The sequence below is a fragment of the Berghia stephanieae genome, chromosome 9 (genome assembly GCF_034508935.2).
Source record: "Berghia stephanieae isolate SIO BIC M18660-M18661 chromosome 9, UCSD_Bste_1.3, whole genome shotgun sequence".
Lineage (NCBI taxonomy): Eukaryota > Metazoa > Mollusca > Gastropoda > Nudibranchia > Aeolidiidae > Berghia > Berghia stephanieae.
In genome coordinates, this window is record NC_088368.1 from 5085702 (window position 1) to 5107200 (window position 21499).

Here is a 21499-nt window from a genome sequence, read left to right on the forward strand (position 1 = left end):
TGCCACGCATTAGGAATGGTGCGTTTCGCATTGTTACAAAATGTCGGGTTCGCAACACTACTAGCACCTTCTTGAGGATTGCTAGTAGCGTCATGTTCAGGATACGAACCTGCAGCTTTAGTTGGGGTCTACTGCGCAGACAGTTCCCTTCGTCTGTCTCCAGCACCAGACGCATTATCATTCGAATCCATTTTATTTGGGGAACTGTCGCGAGAGGTACCAGGGGCATGTTCACCTGGTTTCTCAAAAATGCACGATTCGGAAACCGAAAAATCAAAGTTCTAACATGTCACCAGTACTGATCTTATCTATCACATCCTCCTTAGTGAGTAAACCGTTACGTGCTCGAATGTCAAGCAGGGTTCTAACCAAAGGCTTGTTTATACGAGATGACCTTAAAAGGTCCTTAGCAGTAATGACATTAATCATTATCTTTGCATCCATTTTGGATTAAACTGAAATATGATAATTATTTATTTCAGTTAAAATGACAGACCAGTTGATGCAAATCAATTAAAGCAATGATAAAGTCTGTAAACTTGGAATACTCTCAGATCCCTTCTCACTTGTATACAACACCTACACCACAGCTGATAGATTTCACTATTTTCACTGTTTAATCACTGGGTTAGGGTTAGAGGTGGTTCTTATCCTATTTAGACACTGACCAGGTGTCTAAGGCAAGTGGATATGTTTACAGAGCTTTGACTTTGATCATCTAAATAAAGGCAGATGATACTGTTACTGTTACCTTTTGTTTAGAAAAGCACAGTGAGATTGTTAAGCAACAATCTTGGCGCCAATTATTTGTATATTATTCACAGAAATAGTATTGTTGATGTCAAATATTGGAAAGTATTTAACTAGACATGCAAATAATTTAGCTCACATGCAGGTTGAATTCCAATCTTAGTTGAGACATCAGTGTGGGAGTGAAAACCATGACCACAATAATGGTTCACCAGGCTAATTCTTTGAAGTGATAATTGATTAAGCCCTCATGCACTTTCAAGTAAAATTATTGAATTGTACTCACCAATTTTTTTGCTCCATTTTGTAGAATATAAATCACAATTGCACAATATTATTGGCAAAAATAAACGAAAGTTGAGCTCGAAGTCTCGAAGAAAAAATTGAGCTGAGCTGAGATCGTAATTTCGCCGGTTAAAAAATAATTGCCGACCCCTATAAACGGCTTTCCTCTCTGGTTTAAGCAATGAAAAAACACAACTAAACCAGGGGAACTCAATTCAAGGCGCTATAGATAGAATGCTGATGACGTCACGCAATGACCTACTTTAGTTCCGGATGGCAAAAGAACTTGGCTGGCTTGTAAACATTGATGTGAAACAAGCTCTTGTCCAATTTTTTAAACGTGACAAAATGCCAAATAACTGCATAATCATCGGATGCACTAGAAGACAGGGTCGAGATGGAGTCAAAATGTTCAGGTTCCCATCCATTAGGAAGACGAAGGACCCAAAAATAATAAATTTAACCCAGCGGAGACAGTACAGCGGTTATGGCAGCGATCAGAAGAAAGGGATTTGGCGATGGCTCAAACTCAAATCTAACTTGCAGCCACCGAGTTTGCAATGATCATTTTGTTAAAGGTAAGAATTGATGGATAAATTAAAATCTTAAATATTATATATACGATATGAATTAATTTTAATTATTGTGAACAAAGCAAGTTTACTTCGCTCCAACATCATCATGTAGCCATTGTGGGCCATAGCATGTCACGGAGTTGGCGGCAACCGACCAAGGTCCTTGCCTTAATTTCTGACGTTGCAAGTTTATGATTTAGTAAATATGTGTTTTTTTCTTTTTTATGGAAGAGAAATCAAATCAAAAATTTCAAACTCGGTGGTCTAACAAAATCTACGGAGAGATTTTTCACCGATGTGACTTTTCTATGCGAAACTCCGAAGTTGGAGAAATCATCTGACTCATCTCAGACTCAGATGTAATCTGTAGTCTGTAGGCGGTCTAGAAGGAATCATTTTAATTTTTTTGGTCCATACACGGTCCGGATGGATGATCTTTTATTTGTTGTGTTTAGTTATCAGATAGGACCATGAATATTTCATGCATTTCTCGTGCAACTTACTCTAAATCAAAATCAAAACCAAATGCCTCATTACCGATAGTGATAGGGCTACTTTCGTTTTCAAGCTTTATGAGATGAGGAAGTCTTTCACTGTTGTTCTGGTCATTCATTTTAGAATTATAATGTTCCAGTTTATAACTTATGCTTTGTCAAGATTATTTTATTGTGCATTTTTAAAACATGTTCTCCATTTGAAGAAATATTAAAAGTAAGGTTGCGTTTTCCTTAAGTTTTTTTTTTTTCCGTTCCTCCGTCGGTGGTGTATTGTAAAGTAACAAACTGCTTTTCTACACCGCTGTTGGACATGTAAATGCTAGTTTTTGACAGAAGTTTAACACGCTGCTTAGTGATTGCCAGTGTCAGTTTATAATGATAGTAATGGTTATTTTTTTACTGACAAAAATAAATATTATTATTATTATTATTTTAAATTTTAATCCAAAGAAAGAAACAATTGACCTCTATCAATCCACTAAAATAACTTTTCATAATTTTCATAGTTAGAAATTATTTTAACTCAAGGTGAGGATTATTAGTTATAATGTTTCGTATAGTCATTGAATTAGGGCCTTCATATGGAATTTTCCCCAAATATGACAATAATAATAATAAAATAATTTCAATTAAAAAAAATTGTCCTTTGGGATCCCGATACTTTCATTGCAGCTATGTGGTATAGTTATCACCGTCATTTTGGAAGGATTAGGGTTCCAGACCCGTTCTGAGCAGTTGAGTCATTGGGAAAGGAACTTTATTCACATTCTCTCACCATACTCAGGCATATATTGGGTAACTGGCTTTTAACATAGGCCTGTAAATTTGCCGGCATTTCTGGCAATTTCGCTCTGCCGGAACAAAAAATTAATTAAAATACTTTTTCATTTTGTTTAACAGCCTATTGAATTGGTAAAATTCTAAGAAAATATTCTGGGAAATGGGGATTTTTGCTCATGTTATTGAAAAAGCTTCGGCTCGAGGATTTTCAGGCAAGTTTTTCAGGGGGCAGATGCAGGCCTGTTAAACAGCATTGTCTCTCTTTCCGGAAAAAATGTAATATCGCCTAACAAGCGTCATGTCTCGACCTGCATGTAAAGTCTTGCTGTTGGCTATAAACCCATTGCAAAGCGCTTTGAACAAATTTTCATTTAATGGAAATTGCACTATATAATTGTTCTACCCTTGTTCTAATTTGACAAAGCTTGATGTAAATTTAACGGAAAGCTTAAGGATTGTAAAAAAAAAAATAATTAAAAAATTGAGCTTTATATTATAGCGCAATATCCACTAAATATGCTCAAAGCGCTTTACAAGGGGTCCCTGGTCAACAGCAACATTTAACATGTAGAACGGGACATGACGCCTTTTAGGGGACGCTACAATTTTTCGGACAAAGAAAACGCTGTAAACGACCAGGTATTCATTTTACACCTGAGTACGGTGAGAGCATGTGAATAAAGAGCCTTTTCCAAGGACTCAACTATGCGCCGAGCGCGAGGCTCGAACCCTTGACCTTCCGATCCAAAATCGAGTGTCATACCACTAGACCACATAGCCACACAAGGACCAGGACCAGATTGTAATAGGCAAGAAATGACGTAATATATTTCAACAATCAATTTTTTGCCTTTACAGGAGGGCCAGCATCACTGCTGGATGAAACTGATCCTGATTGGGTTCCAACGTTAAAGCTTGGACATGGGGCAGAGAAAAAAACAGACCATTACTCATGTCTTAAAGATAGGAACAAACGCAATGACTGCAGGCAGCAACGGCTCTAGTTGAACAATCAACAATTGGAGAAACTAGCTCAATCATTGACCATGTAAATGTAAGTGTATTGATTGTATCTGTTTAAAACAATATTTATGTAGGCATGATATCTCTTCCTACATGTTAATGTTAATGTTTCTGTTGGCTTGGGACATCTTGTAGAGTGCTTTGGGTGGATATTGCATGCGCTATATAAAAGCAGATCTCGCTCTCAGAAAATTTAATAGGTCCAAATCAAGCAATTTTTTTTTGGGGGGGGGGGGGGGTAAAAAGTGAGGTTAGCAACGTTTGTGCCGTTCATTACCCTTTAAGGTCATTGCATTGCCAGTTGAAAGGAAGTTGAATAGAGAGTGAAAAGATTGTAGATCTATGCACATAACAATAGACAAAGGACACAAAATCATATTTCATATTGCAAAGTTAAGACACAAATCTATGACTATGAGGAAAGTAATAAGACAAAGGGGAATAGAGCACATATAAAGTGACTTCATTTGCTCATAAGGTATGTAAGGAATGCCTGTCCGGTGAGCCAGTAATGAAGTCAAAGTTTGTCCAAATTGTTGGTGCAAGAACTGACATCAAGAGAAGTTTTTTTTCAAATAACCAGACTGTACAAAAGCTTACATGGTTGAGTTATAAGACTTTTAACTTCAGAGATAATAAATAACTGAACAAAAAACATCACTTCATTTGAATCAAAAGCTTTGTCTTTATTATGTTGATTAATTTTGTTTTATTTAATGAATGGGCAATGACAATTAATAAAAGAGGAAGATCCATTAAATTTGAGGACAATGAAATTAATACTATTGTGAGCATGTCCTTCTATGCTATGGATAGGTTGCCTTTTAGGATAGTTCATACACAATTAGAAAATTCTGAAGGTTTTTTGTCTTTGACTATAGCGTAACAAATTTTAAAAATATAGATTCTCTTTATTCACCTCTAGGGAAAATTTGTCTTTGGAGTCTATTCTAAAGGGAGACTGAAATAACCCAGGCATTGCCGCAACACAGCGCCACAAACTGAGCTAGGGCTGAGGTGACTTGCTCAAGGCCACACAACGTAGTGACAAAGTGTTCTTATGATGAGATAGATAGAATTAAATGAGTTCACCCATATTGATTTATTCCTCAATTATTAAGATCTGGGAGGAAATGTTTTATTAACCTTAAATTTAAATTATGCCGCTTAAGCTAAACGAATATATTAATATTATAGTCTACATGTTATTTTTACAAGCCAATTGTCATTTCATTGTGGTAAAAGGCAATCTGCCAAATCAGCAGAATGACCAATCAAACGTTTTTTTACAGAAGCATGTATTCCCTATGTATGTACAAAATACACACGCTGGCAACAAATTAAATAAAAAAAAAAAAAAAAAATTATATGGCATAAAAGAAAAAACAAACATTCCCAGAAATGTAAAATATTATGGGCTAAGTTTGTCCATTTTTATTGGTTATAGCTAGCAGTATCTACAAGAAGTTGATGGTTAGGTGCAGCGCTTGTAACACTCAATGGAATTTCCCGTGTAGAGAAAACATATATGTGTGTTTTTTGTATACTGGTGTAGGAAATACAGTTCTTATTTTTGTTTCTTTTTTTGGCGAAGGCCAATAATTGCCCGAACATTACAGTACAGCAGATTTTCTGAGCATACATAGTTTGATTCCACAGGTGATAGAATTACATTTAGTTTTTAAAATATTTGCGTGTTACTTGTAGAGTTTGTAAATAAATAGTTTTAGAATTTTTAGGTTTGCCAGTAATTTTGTGCTCGATGATAAATATTTAACATTTGCTGTACGGAGCAATGGTGATCCACAACTCTATTTTTTTAAAAGAATAGATTTCCACATAAATATGCCAAACCATTTTGGAACTCATCATAAGGTTCAGGCACTATTGGCATTTGAAATTGAAGTCAAAGAAAAACTTTTTAAAAAATTATTTTGACCTGTAAAATGAATGACTTGCGTATTTGAGGAAATGGGGCTTAAGTTTTCTTTGTTTTCAAACATATTAAAATTAAAATTCCCAGTGACACGATAGACGCCAGAGGTGGTAGTTCAATAATGTACTATTTGCTCTATATATTAACTTAATCTTGGTATTTCTTTTACAGGATTGTGAAGACAGACATTTCAGGTTCCCATCTTGATGCTGAGCAGAAAGCACTTGTCGACACACAGAGTCCACTATAACCCAATTTTTGGGAATGGCGAACCTGAAACGAAAAGAAAGCAGTCAGACTTTTTATTCATTCTTTTCCAATAATGCTTGATTTTATATACCTTTGTAATCCTTTTCATTCTTTTCATTAGACTAATACATCTGTTAAATTTTTACTTTTGCCCGAAATGTTTGTGAAAAAATTGTACTAGTTGGAGTATAACTACTAGTAGTAGTAGTATTACTTCTGTTACCATTATTATATGTTCTGCAATAATATTCAAAACCTAATAATATTTTTGAATTGGCAAATAAATAGAAATCCATTGTATATTTATGAAGTTGGAGCACAATAAAGAAAATAAAGTACTGTAATGACTTTTTTAAAAATTTGTTTTATCCGTTGCTTTTGCAATTTGATGGTGAATGCTTGACTGAGTTCTCATTTTTCTACCCTGGGTGTGGGGTCATTGACCTTCCATTGTGGGCAAGGTCATTATTGCTTTCTTCACCCCCCTATGTCTGTATTCCTTTTTCAGGTAGCTTTCTATCTTTGTTTTGGAATAAGATTACATGCTTTTTTCCCCTGTCCTTAGATGAGAGGGTGACAAATGGATGTAAATTTATTTTGTAAATTTATAATTAACATTTTATAAACAATAGACTGGGTGGGGTCTTTGACTTCCCATGGTGGCAAGAGGTCATGCTATGTCCTCTATCCCTTATATTGTTTTCCAAGTTTCTTTATGTCCTTGTCTTGGAATGAGATTACTTGGTTTTGTCCTTTCGACTGCCGGAGTCATTGGCTGAGAGGGAAACAGTCAAATGAATATTGTTGGTTTTGGGAAAAAAAATTTCTTTGTCTTGTAAATCATTTCGCGTAAATTTTTTTATTATATATATATATGTGTGTATATATAATATGGGGGGCGAAGTGGCCGAGTGGTTAAGGCATTGCACTGTGATCCGGATGACCCAGGTTCGAGCCCCGCTTCAGGCACTTTCGTTTTTTTTTTCCTTGAGCAAGATTATTAACCCCCAATTTGCTCACTTGGACAACATGGGTGATTCCCGTTGACATCAGACATCTTGTTTGATGAGTTATCTATATTCCTTCGTGGAATGCCTAGGCGACGATATCTTATGATATCGCGGCGCAAAAGGCATAACGTAACTTAATATAATATAATAAAAAAATAATACGCGAACGTTTGAGTGTATTCCTCTTAGGGGGACCTGTGCTTGTGTCAGGATGAGACTTTTGGGTGTTATCAGACTTAGTACACTGATAGCATTCTCTTGGAATCTACATTTGTTCCTCTTTGTCTTACTTTTCTTGTGTGCTTTTAATTGTAAATCTGGAAATTTTTACAATCCCATTTTATTCCTTTTTACTGGTGCTGAAATGCGTCGCAAGTGCAGTAAAACCCTTAAATCAAACATAAACATTTGAGTGTATTCCGTCTCTGGATTGAACTGTTAGGCGATCTCAAAACTAAGCACATTAATAATTTAGATCTACTTCTGCTCCGTATTTGATCCAAGCCCATTTTTCTTACTACGTATTTCGCAACAGCTTTTAATTGTGCTGAAAATGACCTAATAGTGTCGCAAGCACCGAAAGTAGTCCATCAGAACCATTAGGTCTATAGAGCCAGATTTCATCCCAGTTTCTATAGTGTGAAAATAATAATTTGTTACCCTTCGAATAGGGCACTTTTCTATTGCCAAATTACTGCTGGGTGTACAAAAAAAAAGAAAGGGGAGGGGGTGGGGTCTTAACTTCATCTAGGATATATCTCGGTCTCTATGATTGTGAAATGGGTGCTCTACCAACTGAGTTAACGGGACTGCCATGAGTCGCATAACCATTTAAACGTTTATGTCCGAACACACTGACTGAGCAAATGTGAGTAAAGAGGCTTTTCCAAGGACTCGACTGAGTCTCCCATAGTAGAACTTGAACCTATTAAAGAAGTTTCTTATTTCTTTTTTTTTTTAAGTTATTCATATTCTAGTTCAAGAAAATTCATTGTAAAGAATATAGCCATATGTTAAAAACCTCTATATCTTATTATCAATCCTGCATGGAGTAATATAAATAAATGTAGAAATCAAAATAATAATATGTAATAACAGTAATAATAATCATAGAAGTGAGATGAAAACGGGGGGGGGGGTTACCTTAGCAACTAGTACCACTTTCCCACAGCTAGGAGGCTTAACCCATTTTACATCCGTCACCCATCCATTGTAGGCCTGATTTTAAGTAGTCAGTCCCCTGTAAGCCTGAAAAAAAAATGTGGCAATGGTGGTAATATTATTAATTGAAACTCGAGGATAAAAACTGTTGTTATCACATTTAGTTAACAACAGTGAATTAAATTTGCTGTGAAATGTGGAGTACTCATCTGAAAGGTTATTAGAATTATTCAGAGAGACACAATTCCATAACTCAACATCAGCCGTGGGGCTAAAAATTATATAGTTTGGGGATTGAGTAAAATATCGAATAAAAAAGTAGTCATTCAATGGAGCCGAAGTTTAACCTGGTTTGAAAAGCGCGAAACGGACCATAGCAATTGCTACCCTTTAGATAGGACTATAGTCTATGTCAAAGTACTTTCCGCTAGATCTAACAGACTCAGCTACCCAATCACTGCTGGATTGATAAGGGGAGTGGGATGAGAAAAATAAATTCACTCGGGATCAAGCTCAGTCCCTTGGAATGGGGTGGGGCTTTTAAAACAGTCTTATGGGCATGGTGTTTTGTTACTGTATTATATCAGTTTAGATTTGGACTCGGGATCACATTGATTTCATAGTCATTGCCTGCCCTGGTGTTTTTAATTTAAATTATTATTTATAATCTTTGGTGAATTCGGAGGAATTCATCACCTTAAAGGCAAAATAGTTGAAATTTGAATGTAACCACACAGACTCATTGATCCACTACTTAGACTGACTTAGACTAAACTTACTAAGACTAAGACTAAGACACTAAGATGATCACGACTCGTGAAGCAGGTCATATCATATTAATATTTCCGTGTCAGGTTCGACATATCTGTCTTCTGTGATTTTTTGAGAATAAATCTTACAATTAGCCGTAGATGGTGTAACATAGTATAGGTATAGCATAGGGAAACGATTAAATAATACAGACTTACCGTGAAATGTGTAGACCGAGTAGACAGAAACTTGTGGTCGTGACGAGGTAGTTCGCTACATCAAACGATGAGACTGGCTGTAGTTCCTAAAGATTATGGCACCAGTCGTGTTCACAAATGGCATAGGGGTCTACATCATTAACGGGAAATTTAAAAAAAATATATTTATGTCTAGAACCAGAAAAATACGGAAGATTATCGACAGAAACTAATATTTTACTATTCTACGCCATTGCCTTCCATTGCTTTCTGCCACCCGGAACAGGGTTGCCAGATTATTTTTCAACAAAATGCCAGTGGAAGACTCAAAAAATGCCAAAACACTCCAAAAAATGCCAAAGTCTGTTGACTCCCATCCCCACTAAGAAAACTACTCACTTTTGATAGACAATTTACTATCATATCCTGGTGGCTTGCGTGTTTTCTTTTCTTTTTATTTTTTTCTTTTTGAATTATACTTAATTTCCTGTTGGGGTAATTTTTTACCTACTGACTACTAAGTGGAGTGCTAAACCACTACACCACGGTTGAGAAAAGGTGTCATTTGAAGTATAATATACAAGAAAAGAAAATGCCAAATGAAAATGCCAAATGCCAAATGATTTTTCTAATGCCAAACGGTTTTCAAAAATGCCAGATTTTTGGAATCTGGCATTTAAAATGCCAAACTGGCAACCCTGACCCGGAAGTAAACTTCCACTCCGATCAGCTGTTTAACCGCATACTATCTATAATTACAACACAATCAGATGAAACAAGTTTTTAGATTCATAATTCTGATTTGTTTACAAGAACTCTTTACCTTGAAGAAGTCAATTCCCGTGCACTGAGTGCTACCATACACTTTAAAACAGTGCTGGGTCGAGTTTGAAACGATCAAATCGAGCGGGTTTTCGATCGAGTCCTCTAAAATCGAGTCGGTTTCGGGCGGGTTTCGAGTCAGTGACGTCATCGAGCAGTGATTAGTTTGAAAAAAAAAAACACGAGCAACTCGTTTGCCACAGGAAACTTCACATACCCCTCCCTCTCTTATGTCTGTGGCTGGCTTGACTGCAGCTGGTTATGATGGGGGCTGCCAGATGGCCAAGTTCAAAATTGGTTACTAAGAAACGCTTTTCTATTATTATTCATTAAAAAAAAAAAATCTTTTATTTAAAAAAAAATGAAAAGATAAGTTTATCCAACTGTAGTCGATTGTTTTGTTAATCAAAACAAATGAGTTTTTCAAGGGAGTCAGAATGCTTGTGGTGTTGGGCTATTTGGGGTCTATTTGACTACTTGGGCAAGAAGAAATCTGGCTGTCTGGCAGCCTTGATTATGATCGTTCGTCGCATCACACACACACACACACACACACACACACACACACACACACACACACACGCCATCAAACAGTTGTTGATGGTGAAGGGTTGAGACCCCCCCCCCCCCTCCCACCACCATCATCCCGCTGTCACCTTAACATTTCATATTTATGTCGCGCCAAAAGTTGTCGGCCGCCCCCACCTCCCATAATTTGTCACTGGTCGTCATCGCCTCTTGTGTGTGCGGGAAAGGTCGTGCCTTTCATTTCATTATTTGAAAAATAAATGAACAAGAATGGTGTGTTTTTATTAGGTAGGTAGATAATAATAATATTTAGCAGGTTCCACACCCAGACACACACGGATTGCCCGGACACGATGATAACGATGCCGACGACAATGGATGACGATGATGATGATGATGATGATTATCGTGTTTCTGTTTAAAAAATGAAATACTTTAGCAGGTTCCACCCCCACCCCCCACAACGGATAGACCGGACCCGAAGATGATGATTGTGGTTTTGCTGGCTGTTACGGCTGTGATGAGGATGATGATAATGATGATGATGATGATGATGACGATGGCGCAGATGGTGATTATTTGTTCGGTCGCTCAGTGGTACGGTGTCTCTTGTCACAAAATCAAGCCTTGTCAATGGCCGGATGAGTGACAGTGATTGTTGAAAATTGTGATCCAGACGTTAAGTCCGTGTGTCAGGCACTTGACTCAGGTGTGACTGTATTCTTATCTTATAAGCAATGACGGGTATTGTAAAGAGCTTTAATACAAAAAGACTCCAAACAGCGATCGGTACCTACTGTACGAAATGGATGTATGGTCGATATGGCGTGCCGGAGGAATAAATTAAATAAAATATTGTGAAGTTCATTGAGCATGGTAAATCCTTGGAAATGCGCTTTGAACTAATACACCTGCTAGACAACTCCGATTCCAATATAAACGACTGATTAATATTCCCATATATAAACTATAGTTAGCTGAAAATCTTTCTTTGTCGGGACTGCAAAAGTATGGAACGAATTAGACAAAGAAATCAAAGGGTCTTTTAGGAGCACTGATTGATTTTAGATTGATTATTACATTGAAATGTGTTGATATTTATTTTATCCATTATTATTAGGGTGGTGGTGGTGGTGGTGATGATGATGATCCCGCTGATATGATGGTGATGATAAATAAATTAAACATAATTCCCTTTATTCATCCCATAGGGGAGATTCGTCTTTCGGGTCTATTCTAAGGGAAGACTGGAATAACCCAAGCGATAGCCGCAGTGCAGCGCCGCAAATTTAGTTAGGGCAAGGTGACTTGCTCAAGACCACTCAGCGGCGGGTGATCGAACTCGGTACCTTTCGGGTGCCAACCAAAGACCGTACCGCTGCCCCTGATGATGATGATGATGATGATGATGATGATGATGATGATGATGATGGGAACTAACAAAGAATACACAGGCATCTAAAATTGAAACATTCCATATTCAAAGCTAATGTTTTACTTTAAAAAATTGAGCTTTACAATATCCACTAAATGTGATCAAAGCGCTTTGTAAAGGGGTCCCCGGTCAACAGCAACATTTAATATGTAGGACGGGACATGCCGCCTGTTAGGCGATATTACAATTTTTCAGACAAAGACAACGCTGTTAACGGCCAGGTACTCATTTTACACCTGAGTACGGTGAGAGAATGTGAGTAAAGAGCCTTGTCCAAAGACTCAACTATGCACCGAGCGCGAGGCTCGAACCCAGGACTTTCCGATCCCAAAGCGGGTGTCATACCACTAGACCATTATAATGCACGAGAGCCATGGTCGACTAGAGTACTACCTATAGTTACGTCATGACTAGACCACATAGCCGCACTACTGTAGGAGTGTTCATTGATAGAGGGATGCGTGTGTGTCATAGAAATAGCCTTAGTGTGTGTGTGTGTATGTGTGTGTGTGTGTGTGTGTGTGTGTGATAGTCAAACTTTAGTAGGTTTAATGAAGTCTTGTCACACACGCGTGATACACCTATACGAATTTCCCTGCCACTGCCACCCAGACACACTAACATCTGACAAGGAGTGAGGGCTGTGGAAGAACCACAGACTACCGTGTGCAAACATTGGCGATTGGTATCGGATGGCAAACTGTGATCGTTTGAATTTGAAATGATTCGAAACACTCGTTACCCCTCCGCTCGCTCGAATCCTGATCGTCTCAAGCTCGTCTCACGTGTCAAGATCGTCTCAAGCTCACAACCCGCTTGATCGTTTTACGATCGAGTGATCGTTTTACTAACTCGCTCTTCCGGCATTGAGATCGAGCACTGACTCGTGGCTTGGCGCTCGGTCGTCGATCGAGTAAAAGCGATCAAATAACCCAACACTACTTTAAAAATGGCAGGGTTCGGAAATTAGTCGCAGCGCCAATTGTCGTGAACAGATTTCCCAATCTCGTTCACGATGTAAAAAATAAGGAAAAAGTTCAGAAAAAGTCTCCACCGAAGTGGGCGTTCTCCATATATGTAGAGGACATATATGGGCGGTTAAAAAATGCTCTAGAGCACCTCGGGAATCGTCCCGGTCTAGCCTGATTCTTATAACATACCAAAAGTATGGCGGATCGGATCTTCGAAGATGCTACGATAGGCAAAGATAGTATGTCTGCTTAGAAGAAGGCTGTAGTCAAGAGGAAGAATGAAGGGTGTCACAAGCTTTTATAGGAGACACGATGACGTCACGTTTACGCGGGAGACAGGGAACAAACACAACATGAAGATTACTCACAACAGCCTGATCGAGACACGACAGTCATACCATAACAAAACACTGACAACAACAACCTACCACAATAATCAGTGACATAAAATCTTCCCCACCCCACATCACTAACATTTTGCCACCCTATGTTCAATTGAAACAGCAAATTGTATTCTTTGTACACACTTGACATAAACAATTGTTACATTTTAATATTTGACAGCATTCATCGCTTTGTCATTATTATTTGATACCATCGTTGTCTTCACCACCATAACTGACTGTATTCAATCATTGCATTGTTATTTTTATTAGCGTCATTGCTACCACCATAGCCATCCTCGTTGTTATGGTGTATTATTATTATTGAGTTATCGCCCTTTGCAACTTTATCAAGAATAGTATCATTGTACTTCCATGAATAATACACTGAATTACATTTAATTACTACTTCTAAATAATGTCACAATTGAATAATATATTTTAGAGAACATTATATTCGTATCATTAAGGGGCGGTTTGGGTCTTTTATAAAAAAAAGTTAATAACCTATATTGGGCGGTTTTAATTATTCTGTGTCATCAATATAGGTTAAAAAACAACATTTATGGTGAAAATTTTTAATTATCTGTGTCATCAATATAGGTTAAAAAACAACATTTATGGTGAAAATTTTTAATTATCTGTGTTGATACCCATTTTGCGATCTAATTTGGGGGTCTGACATCAAAAAATATAACAATCTTGTGGCAAACGTTCCACAAAAACTAATGAAGAATTGACCTCCATATTCTTCCCTCTTGTCAACATTGTACCATAATGTGTCACCATAGAGAGATTTTACGGCTTTAGCTTATGGAATTTTTATTAGATCATTACAAAGTTGAGAATAAAAATGTTATGACAAAATTGATGTAAAAAATTCAGATTTAGGATTATAATTTAAAATTCACCAATCTTATCAAAAATATCTCTCTATGGTGACATAATACATTATCTCTGTCATAACTGTGGAAATTTTCAGACAATTTCATTGAATATATTCTGAGAAACGTTTGACACAGTTTCCCATACCCTTAGAAAAATGACATATTGAGAAAATAGCAAAATGGCTTCCCGTTTTTCACACATTTCTTACTACCTGTACCATTTTCGACTTTGTTTTTCGTGCCTTTATAGTCTACTTTAAGAATTTGGACTTCAATTATATTATTTCTAAGATAACAAAATATCATTTCCCACCAAAATCTCAAAATCAAATTTTTGAAGGATTTTCCTAATCATTAGACCCAAACTGCCCCTTAATTAACTATACTTATGCATTGGCGTGATGTTACAAAACGTATATTCTTTATGTATATATCTATACTGTCATGTTAATTATTACGAAGTCTGTGATGTATTAGTTCATAGCGCTTGCATAATGTATCTCTTTGACTGGTTACCAATGAGTGACCTCCCTGCCACTCTTTGTATGCACTGCTCATTAACTCACTCAATCCTAAAAACTTTTGCTAATTTTCAAAATTGGAAGAAAAGTATGAAAAATGAGCATATACATAAATTATAGTTTTATTCAACTATCATTAATATACAAAAAGAAAAAACATAAACTTTGATCCTACGGCTATAATTTGTCTCCGAAAAATAGAATTAATAAGCATGGGGTAAAAGTTACCTGGGTAAACTACGGATATAGTCGGTGTCAGGGTTGAGTGAGTTAATACTAACTCTCATCATCATTCATTCGTCAACAACCTACTACAGGCATCAATGACGCCATTGTAATCGCCACCAGCACATTCAGCATAACATTTTACAATCATCAATAAATTTCACATCGCACCCAATCTTTTATGAGAATTCTCCTTATATATAGAGAATTCTCATAAAAGATTGGCTGCGATGTGAGATTTTAAGGGTTTTACGGCGCTTGCAACACATTAAGGTCATAACAGCGCCAGTAAAAAGGAAGAAAATGGGATAGTAAAAAGATTTAGAATTATAATTAAAGTACCCAAGAAAAGGTAAGACAAAGGGTAATTTTGTTCAAATAGGGAACAGATGTAGATTCCAAGAGCACACTATCAAAGTACTTAGTTTGAGATCACCTAAAAGTCTCATCCAGACAAGCACAGGCTCCCCACTAAGAGGAATACACTCAAATTTTCACAAATCATATATAATACGTAAACAAAACATAATACAGTGCATAACAGAGAGATATTTACAAGGAAAAAAGATATCATTCCCAAAACTAACTATACTTTTGACTGTTTCCCTCCCAGATAGGGTATCCGGCAAGGGCCCGGACAAAACCAGGTAATCTCATTCGACGACAAAGAGAGAAAGCAAGTTGGAAAACAGATATAGAGGGATAGAAGACACAGTATGGGAGGTCAGGAACCTTATGTCTTTTTTTCCCTCTAGAAATATAATATTTTTTTTCTATGAAATTGTCTGAGTTAGATGACTTATTTATCAATGTTAATCATCGCCGACTTAATTGTATGCATGTTATATTTTATATGGATTGAAAAAACAAAACAAAACAAAAAAAAAACAAAAAAAAAACAAACAAAAAAAAACAAACTTGATGCCGGGGTGAGAATAGCGAAAGGATTGCTCTCTCTCTCTCTCTCTCTCTCTCTCTCTCTCTCTCTCTCTCTCTCTCTCTCTCTCTCTCTCACCGAGGGTGAGAATAGGCCGATGGACGAATTTTTTGTCTATTCTCACCCGGTGGACGTTCAGCAAAGTTGTCCTATATCACTAACTCAGATTAAAGAGAATCGTAATTCTATAATTAATTATTTATTTTTTCTTTTTTTTTTAATATAAATAACAACGTGTTCCTAATCTAGTGGATTTATTTTTGTATGTTGATCAAAACCTGGGTTATTTAAGGGGCTGAGGCTATTCGGACTCGAGCGTGAATAGTCTCCCTGGGCTATTCGGACTCAAACTCCGATGCGCATGAGCTTTCAAAAAGTTATTCAGACTCACGACTAAATATCCTAGTCTCCCGTGGCAATATAGATTTTTTTTTTCAATTTATTATAATTTTAATAATTGACAATTCCATGAAATTGATGCAAATGAAAATACGAGTTGTTATGGTATAGCTACTATTACTACTACTATAATTGGATTCAATAGTCAGATGTGACGTCCCCCAGCAACGGCGGCCATCGTGGTTCTAAACAGAGAAAATCGATCCTTTTTATTCTTCATGCTGGCTAGAACTTTTCATTTGTCTTGTGATCAGAATGTGTAAAAGTCAAAACATGATCAGATTTATAACGTTTTTCTTCTCTGGATACACTTTTATGCTCGTCGGAGAAATATTTCATAAGGGTGTCCGCCATTGTTCCGATAGTTTAGAGCCAGTTACTAAGTTCCCTCATTACGACTGTTGAAGCGTATTGGCGAGAAAGACAAAATCATTGATCAATTGTAAGTCCATGAGAAATTAACCCTCTCCCTACCACCCACAGGAAAGTCGTCACATTTGTTTCGATGCAGCCAACAATTTTCTTATTCTGATTTCATTTTGCTATAGCTATAAAAACTCGACACTGTAATGCAGAACTCATTTTTCTGACAAAATATAAAATATACTCGTTACCCTTCTGTTTGAAAAATCTATCTTTGTGTTGGGTTAGTATGACGCTTCGGATAAAATTCTGAAAATTGAAGCTTTTGAAATGTGGTGCTTGAGAAGGATGCAGAGAATATCGTATACTGCACACAAAACGAACGAAGAAGTGCTAAAACAAACATACCAACAAAGGAAACTAATGCCCTTAATAGCGGATCGACAACTATCCTTTTTCGGACACATAGTAAGGAAAGATAAAAATGAATACCTGGCAAGTTGTGGAAAAATACCTGGTAAACGCGCCCGGGGGAGACAAAGAAAAACACTCATAGACCAACTGAAGGGCTTCACCAACCTAACAATCCAAGAGCTGTTTGAAAAAGCAAGAGACAGGGAGGAATGGAGAGAGATAATTCATGCAGTATCCGAAGCCTGGACCAGGCATGGAACCTAGAAGAAGAAGAAGAAGGAGAGAGTTAAAAAGAAACGAGTTAAAACCCTTCAAAAGGAACAAAAGTCAGTCAAAGTAACTGGTTGAAAGGAAAAGATTTTCAAACAACTTTACACAAAGTCCAATATCAGCACTTAATATGTTGAACTATATAATAACAAGTTTAGTGCGGCTATGTGGTCTAGTAGCATGCCACTCGCTTTCGGATCGGAAGGTCCTGGGTTCGAGCCTCGCTCGGCGCATAGTTGAGTCCTTGGAGAAAGCACTTTACTCGCATCTCTCGCCGTACTCAGGTGTAAAATGAGTACCTGGCCGTTAGAAGCGTTGTCTCTGTCCGAAAATATTTTAACATTGTCTAACAGGCGTATTGTCCGTCCTAAATGTTAAATGTTGCTGTTGGCTAGGGAACCCTTGTAAATCGCCTTGAGCACATTTAGTGGATATTGCTCTATATAAAAGCTCATTTAAAATAAATCTCAATTGTTTAGTAACTTCAATTTCAATCATTTCTTAGGAATAAAGAAGGAATGAAATTGTTGTCACTCAGTTGGGTGGTTAGGTATCGCCTAAATATACTCGTACTCGCAGTGAAAAGCCTTAAAAAAACAAACAAAAACTTGAGCTTTTATATAGCGCAATATCCACTAAACGTGCTCAAAGTGCTTTACAAGGGGTCCTTGCCCTGGCCAACAGCAACACGTAACATTTAGAAAGGGGAAATGACGACTGTTAGGCGATATTACAAATTTGTTTGGACACAGACAACACTGCGGCCAGGTACTCGTTTTACACCTGAGTACGGTGAAAGAATGTGAGTAAAGAGCCTTCTCCATGGACTCAACTATGCTTCGAGCGCAAGGCTCGAACCCAGGACTTTCCGATCCGAAAGCGAGTGTCATACCACTAGACCACATAGCCGCACAGAGAATAGAGCAGAAACTTAACTTGTACCAACTATACAATAAAATGGAAGTTAAAAGAATCAGCGCATAGCATTCGCACAGAGGCGTGTCGAAACATTCGTTTTAAAAAAAATGTCTTAGACCACAAGTTTGGTGATAAGTTCTCACCAAACTCCTACAGACTATGATATTATTACAAACATAAAATATTACCCATGGTCTTGTGTGTTGGTAAGATTGATCTGGCGTGCAGACCATGTGACTATTTTACCTAAATACACATCTTCCATTGAAATTTCGCCGTCTTAAAACGGGATATTTTAGATCAAAATGCAAAACATTTTGACTTACCTTGTAAAATGTAAATAGATGGACTTCACTTGAGTAAGACAAGGCAAATTGAAGATGACCAGAAGCTGCTGCAGTTGTAGTTTGCTCCAAGACAAACAGGAAGCGAAACATCAAAGTTTTCACGTTTCAGATTTAAGTTAAGTCCAAAATTATCTTAAGCCTGTGGACCAGAATGTGTTGAGTAAATTTAAAAAAAACCGGCTACAAAAGAAACAAAGAGATCAAATAAATACGTAACTGAAATAGTTCCGGCTCAAATTATTCAATTTTGCTATTTTAACAAGGGCATAATAGTATTACAACCGAGACAAAAAAAAATATAGAGACGCGAAACTTCTAAAGTGGAAATATGATTTTAATTGCAAACGATGCGCCATATATCTGTATCAGACCGTGTCAAGTAGGTAAACAGCCTCTCGCTCATAATGTTTATATGCAATATAATTCAAATTCGATATAGGCTTTCGCGGCTTTCTATTATTTAGTTGGGTGGTTTCTTCTCACTAAATTCTATCCGATTATAAACGTTTTTTTGTGTGAATTTGTACGATTGATATAGCGTCAGGAATGATGTGCGTTTCAATCAATACTCACATGCCATGTTTACCGACTTGACATTGAAAATCCACATACGGAAGGAGCCCCTAAGTTTCATGTCTCGATCACATTAATTTTAGTCTCGGATTACAATGAATAAAGTTCACCTCACTCGGTTATAGAGCCAAAGCTGAAAATAACAAGAAGATTGAGCGGCTGTTATTAGCTCCTACTATTTAAAATGTCCGTAAGCCGAGGAAGAGCGCCACCTACTTACGAGAATCTCAATGAGTTGTTATTTTTCAAACTTGTTGCTATGCTATCTTGTGTTGACAATGCCTCCCACTCGTCATATGAATAATTACTTACCATGGTTATATAAACCCATGGCATGCCGCAAAACGTCACTTTATATTCTTCGCCCTTCGCACAATGCAGGGTTGATTGTATGATAGGGAAGGTTGGCAAATTGGTTAAAACGACCAAACAAAAAACAAAAACAAAAAACAATACCAAAAAAAAAAACAAAAAAAAACAAAAAAAAAAACAAACGAACGAACAAACAAAAAAAAAAATAACACGTGTTATTTTTTTTTGTTTTTTGTTTGGTCGTTTTAACCATTTTAAAATCCGATAGATAACGGATGATACAGACGCATTAAATGACACAAAGCCATTCTACTGCTACTGACATGTTGAAAATGTTTGATAATAAACCTAACTAATAAAATTGATACTAATTAAGAGGCTCATTAGATAGGATGGCCTGGGATTAGAAAAAAATGAGAAAAAAGGGTTGATTGTATGAAAAACGTTCGGGGCCGGAAAATAGCAAAGCATAGTGCAGGTTACTGTTATACTGTGCAAGTCCGTAAACGGGTGGCCAAAAGCAATGCGTAAAGAAGGCACAATTTGATAAAATGATAAAAAAAAAAGAGATCAATAAATCAGAGTGCAGAGAAGGTAAATCTGTTACTTTTGATATGTCCAATAAAGTAAACACAGAGATGGCAGAAACTGTGTTATACAGGCCGGTTTCAATAACAAACTAAATATTATAACACAGAGACCAAACACTGTGTTAAAAAAATATCAAAGGCTGGTCGGGTCGGCGACGAATTAAAAGGCGACGTATGGTCGTAATATCACAATCACATCTCCACAAGTGTGAAAATAAAAAGGTTCCCGTTAAAAATTGAGTCGGTCAAATCTCTATCCAGATCCAAAAGAATAGTCCTAAGTCTTTTACGTTAAAACAAATTTGAGAAGCACGGTTGTTCTCAATATTTGTTGGGCCGTACGTCGGCGATCGGTACAGAGTGAAGAAGTATCCACACTACACATCTTCACGAAAAGTCAGAGCAGCGTTGCTCTATTACAGAGTAGCAAACTCGAGACGACTACAAAACACGATTTGTTGTGTCTATTGTATTGTCTTTACATGTTACTGAATAGGTACGTTTTGGTTGCCAAACCTTTCAGTTTATTTTTGACATCTCTCTTTATTAAAAAAAAAAATCAGCAGTTTAATAATTTAAAGCTATACTTTTGTGTGAACCTTTTGTAAAATCATTATTCTGATTGTGGTTTGAAATATATTTATATTTAAAAATGTCATAAAACCGGTGACACAGTAAATCCATATAATTTATCATTCGCATAAGATCAGGTGTCTTAAATTAAGGATTAAATGACTTATTTTTATTTTATAATTTTGTGCTATTAATTTTCAAAGCCAGTGGTTATATATATTGTAACATTAAGGGAAAAAAATTCATATCAGGATTGTAACAAACAAGGTTTTGAGTATTCATCTTCTTTCACAAATAATACAAGTAACAAACGTTAATAGAATGAATAACAGAATAAAAGAATAATAGAATAATAATAAAATAATAAAGAGAATTAATACTAGAATAATAGAATTGATAATATGATATAAAATAAGAGAATAATATAAAAATAATAGAATTGAAGGCTGGTTTTTCCAAAACCCGTTAAGTCGATTATTCTAGTTTTTGAGATTTTCCATCCATGAGAACCATTCCAATACCATGCGCAGGGGAATATCACAAATTCCTCCAAAGTTACGCAATGTGATGCCGTGAATTGCTTTCATGCGGGCTTATAGTAGGGTCCACGAAGCCATTGGCGTTTCGGATACGTGTTAAAGTTTAACGACACCATGAAATTATTGATTGGTAACAATGATTTAAAAAGAAATAATGTTCAGGTAGGAAAGAAATGGCCAAGATTTCAAATCTTGTATAAGAGAAGTGTTTAATTTGCATATTGACATTTACAAAACAGCTGCAATTCAATGTTGCCTTCGTGCATTTGCAAACGGAAA

The 21499-nt window shown here is 36.6% G+C and overlaps 1 protein-coding gene and 2 long non-coding RNA genes across 12 annotated transcripts in view; 1 reads left to right on the plus strand and 2 right to left on the minus strand.

The window, feature by feature from the left end:
* LOC144979548 (sodium/myo-inositol cotransporter 2-like) overlaps positions 1-21499 on the minus strand; it is an 89885-nt gene that overhangs the window by 61837 nt on the left and 6549 nt on the right. For 4 of the 10 annotated variants that reach the window (XM_078926268.1, XM_078926270.1, XM_078926266.1 and 1 more), the window contains one exon: positions 18613-18772. In XM_078926268.1, coding sequence (XP_078782394.1) covers positions 18613-18723 — 111 coding nt within the window. In that variant the 5' untranslated portion in view covers positions 18724-18772. Of the gene's footprint in view, positions 1-17263; positions 17359-18612; positions 18773-19206; positions 19596-21499 lie in introns of those variants that run through there. The other 6 variants (XM_078926271.1, XM_078926267.1, XM_078926269.1 and 3 more) reach the window with 6 other exon arrangements.
* Positions 1384-6152, plus strand: LOC144979549 (uncharacterized). Its single transcript, XR_013646729.1, has 3 exons — positions 1384-1613; positions 3746-3941; positions 6018-6152. It is a non-coding gene; the product is annotated as an uncharacterized LOC144979549 (long non-coding RNA).
* On the minus strand, positions 4572-9496 carry LOC144979550 (uncharacterized). The gene is made up of 3 exons (XR_013646730.1): positions 9235-9496; positions 8249-8353; positions 4572-6119 (listed from the first exon to the last, which is right to left on the minus strand). It is a non-coding gene; the product is annotated as an uncharacterized LOC144979550 (long non-coding RNA).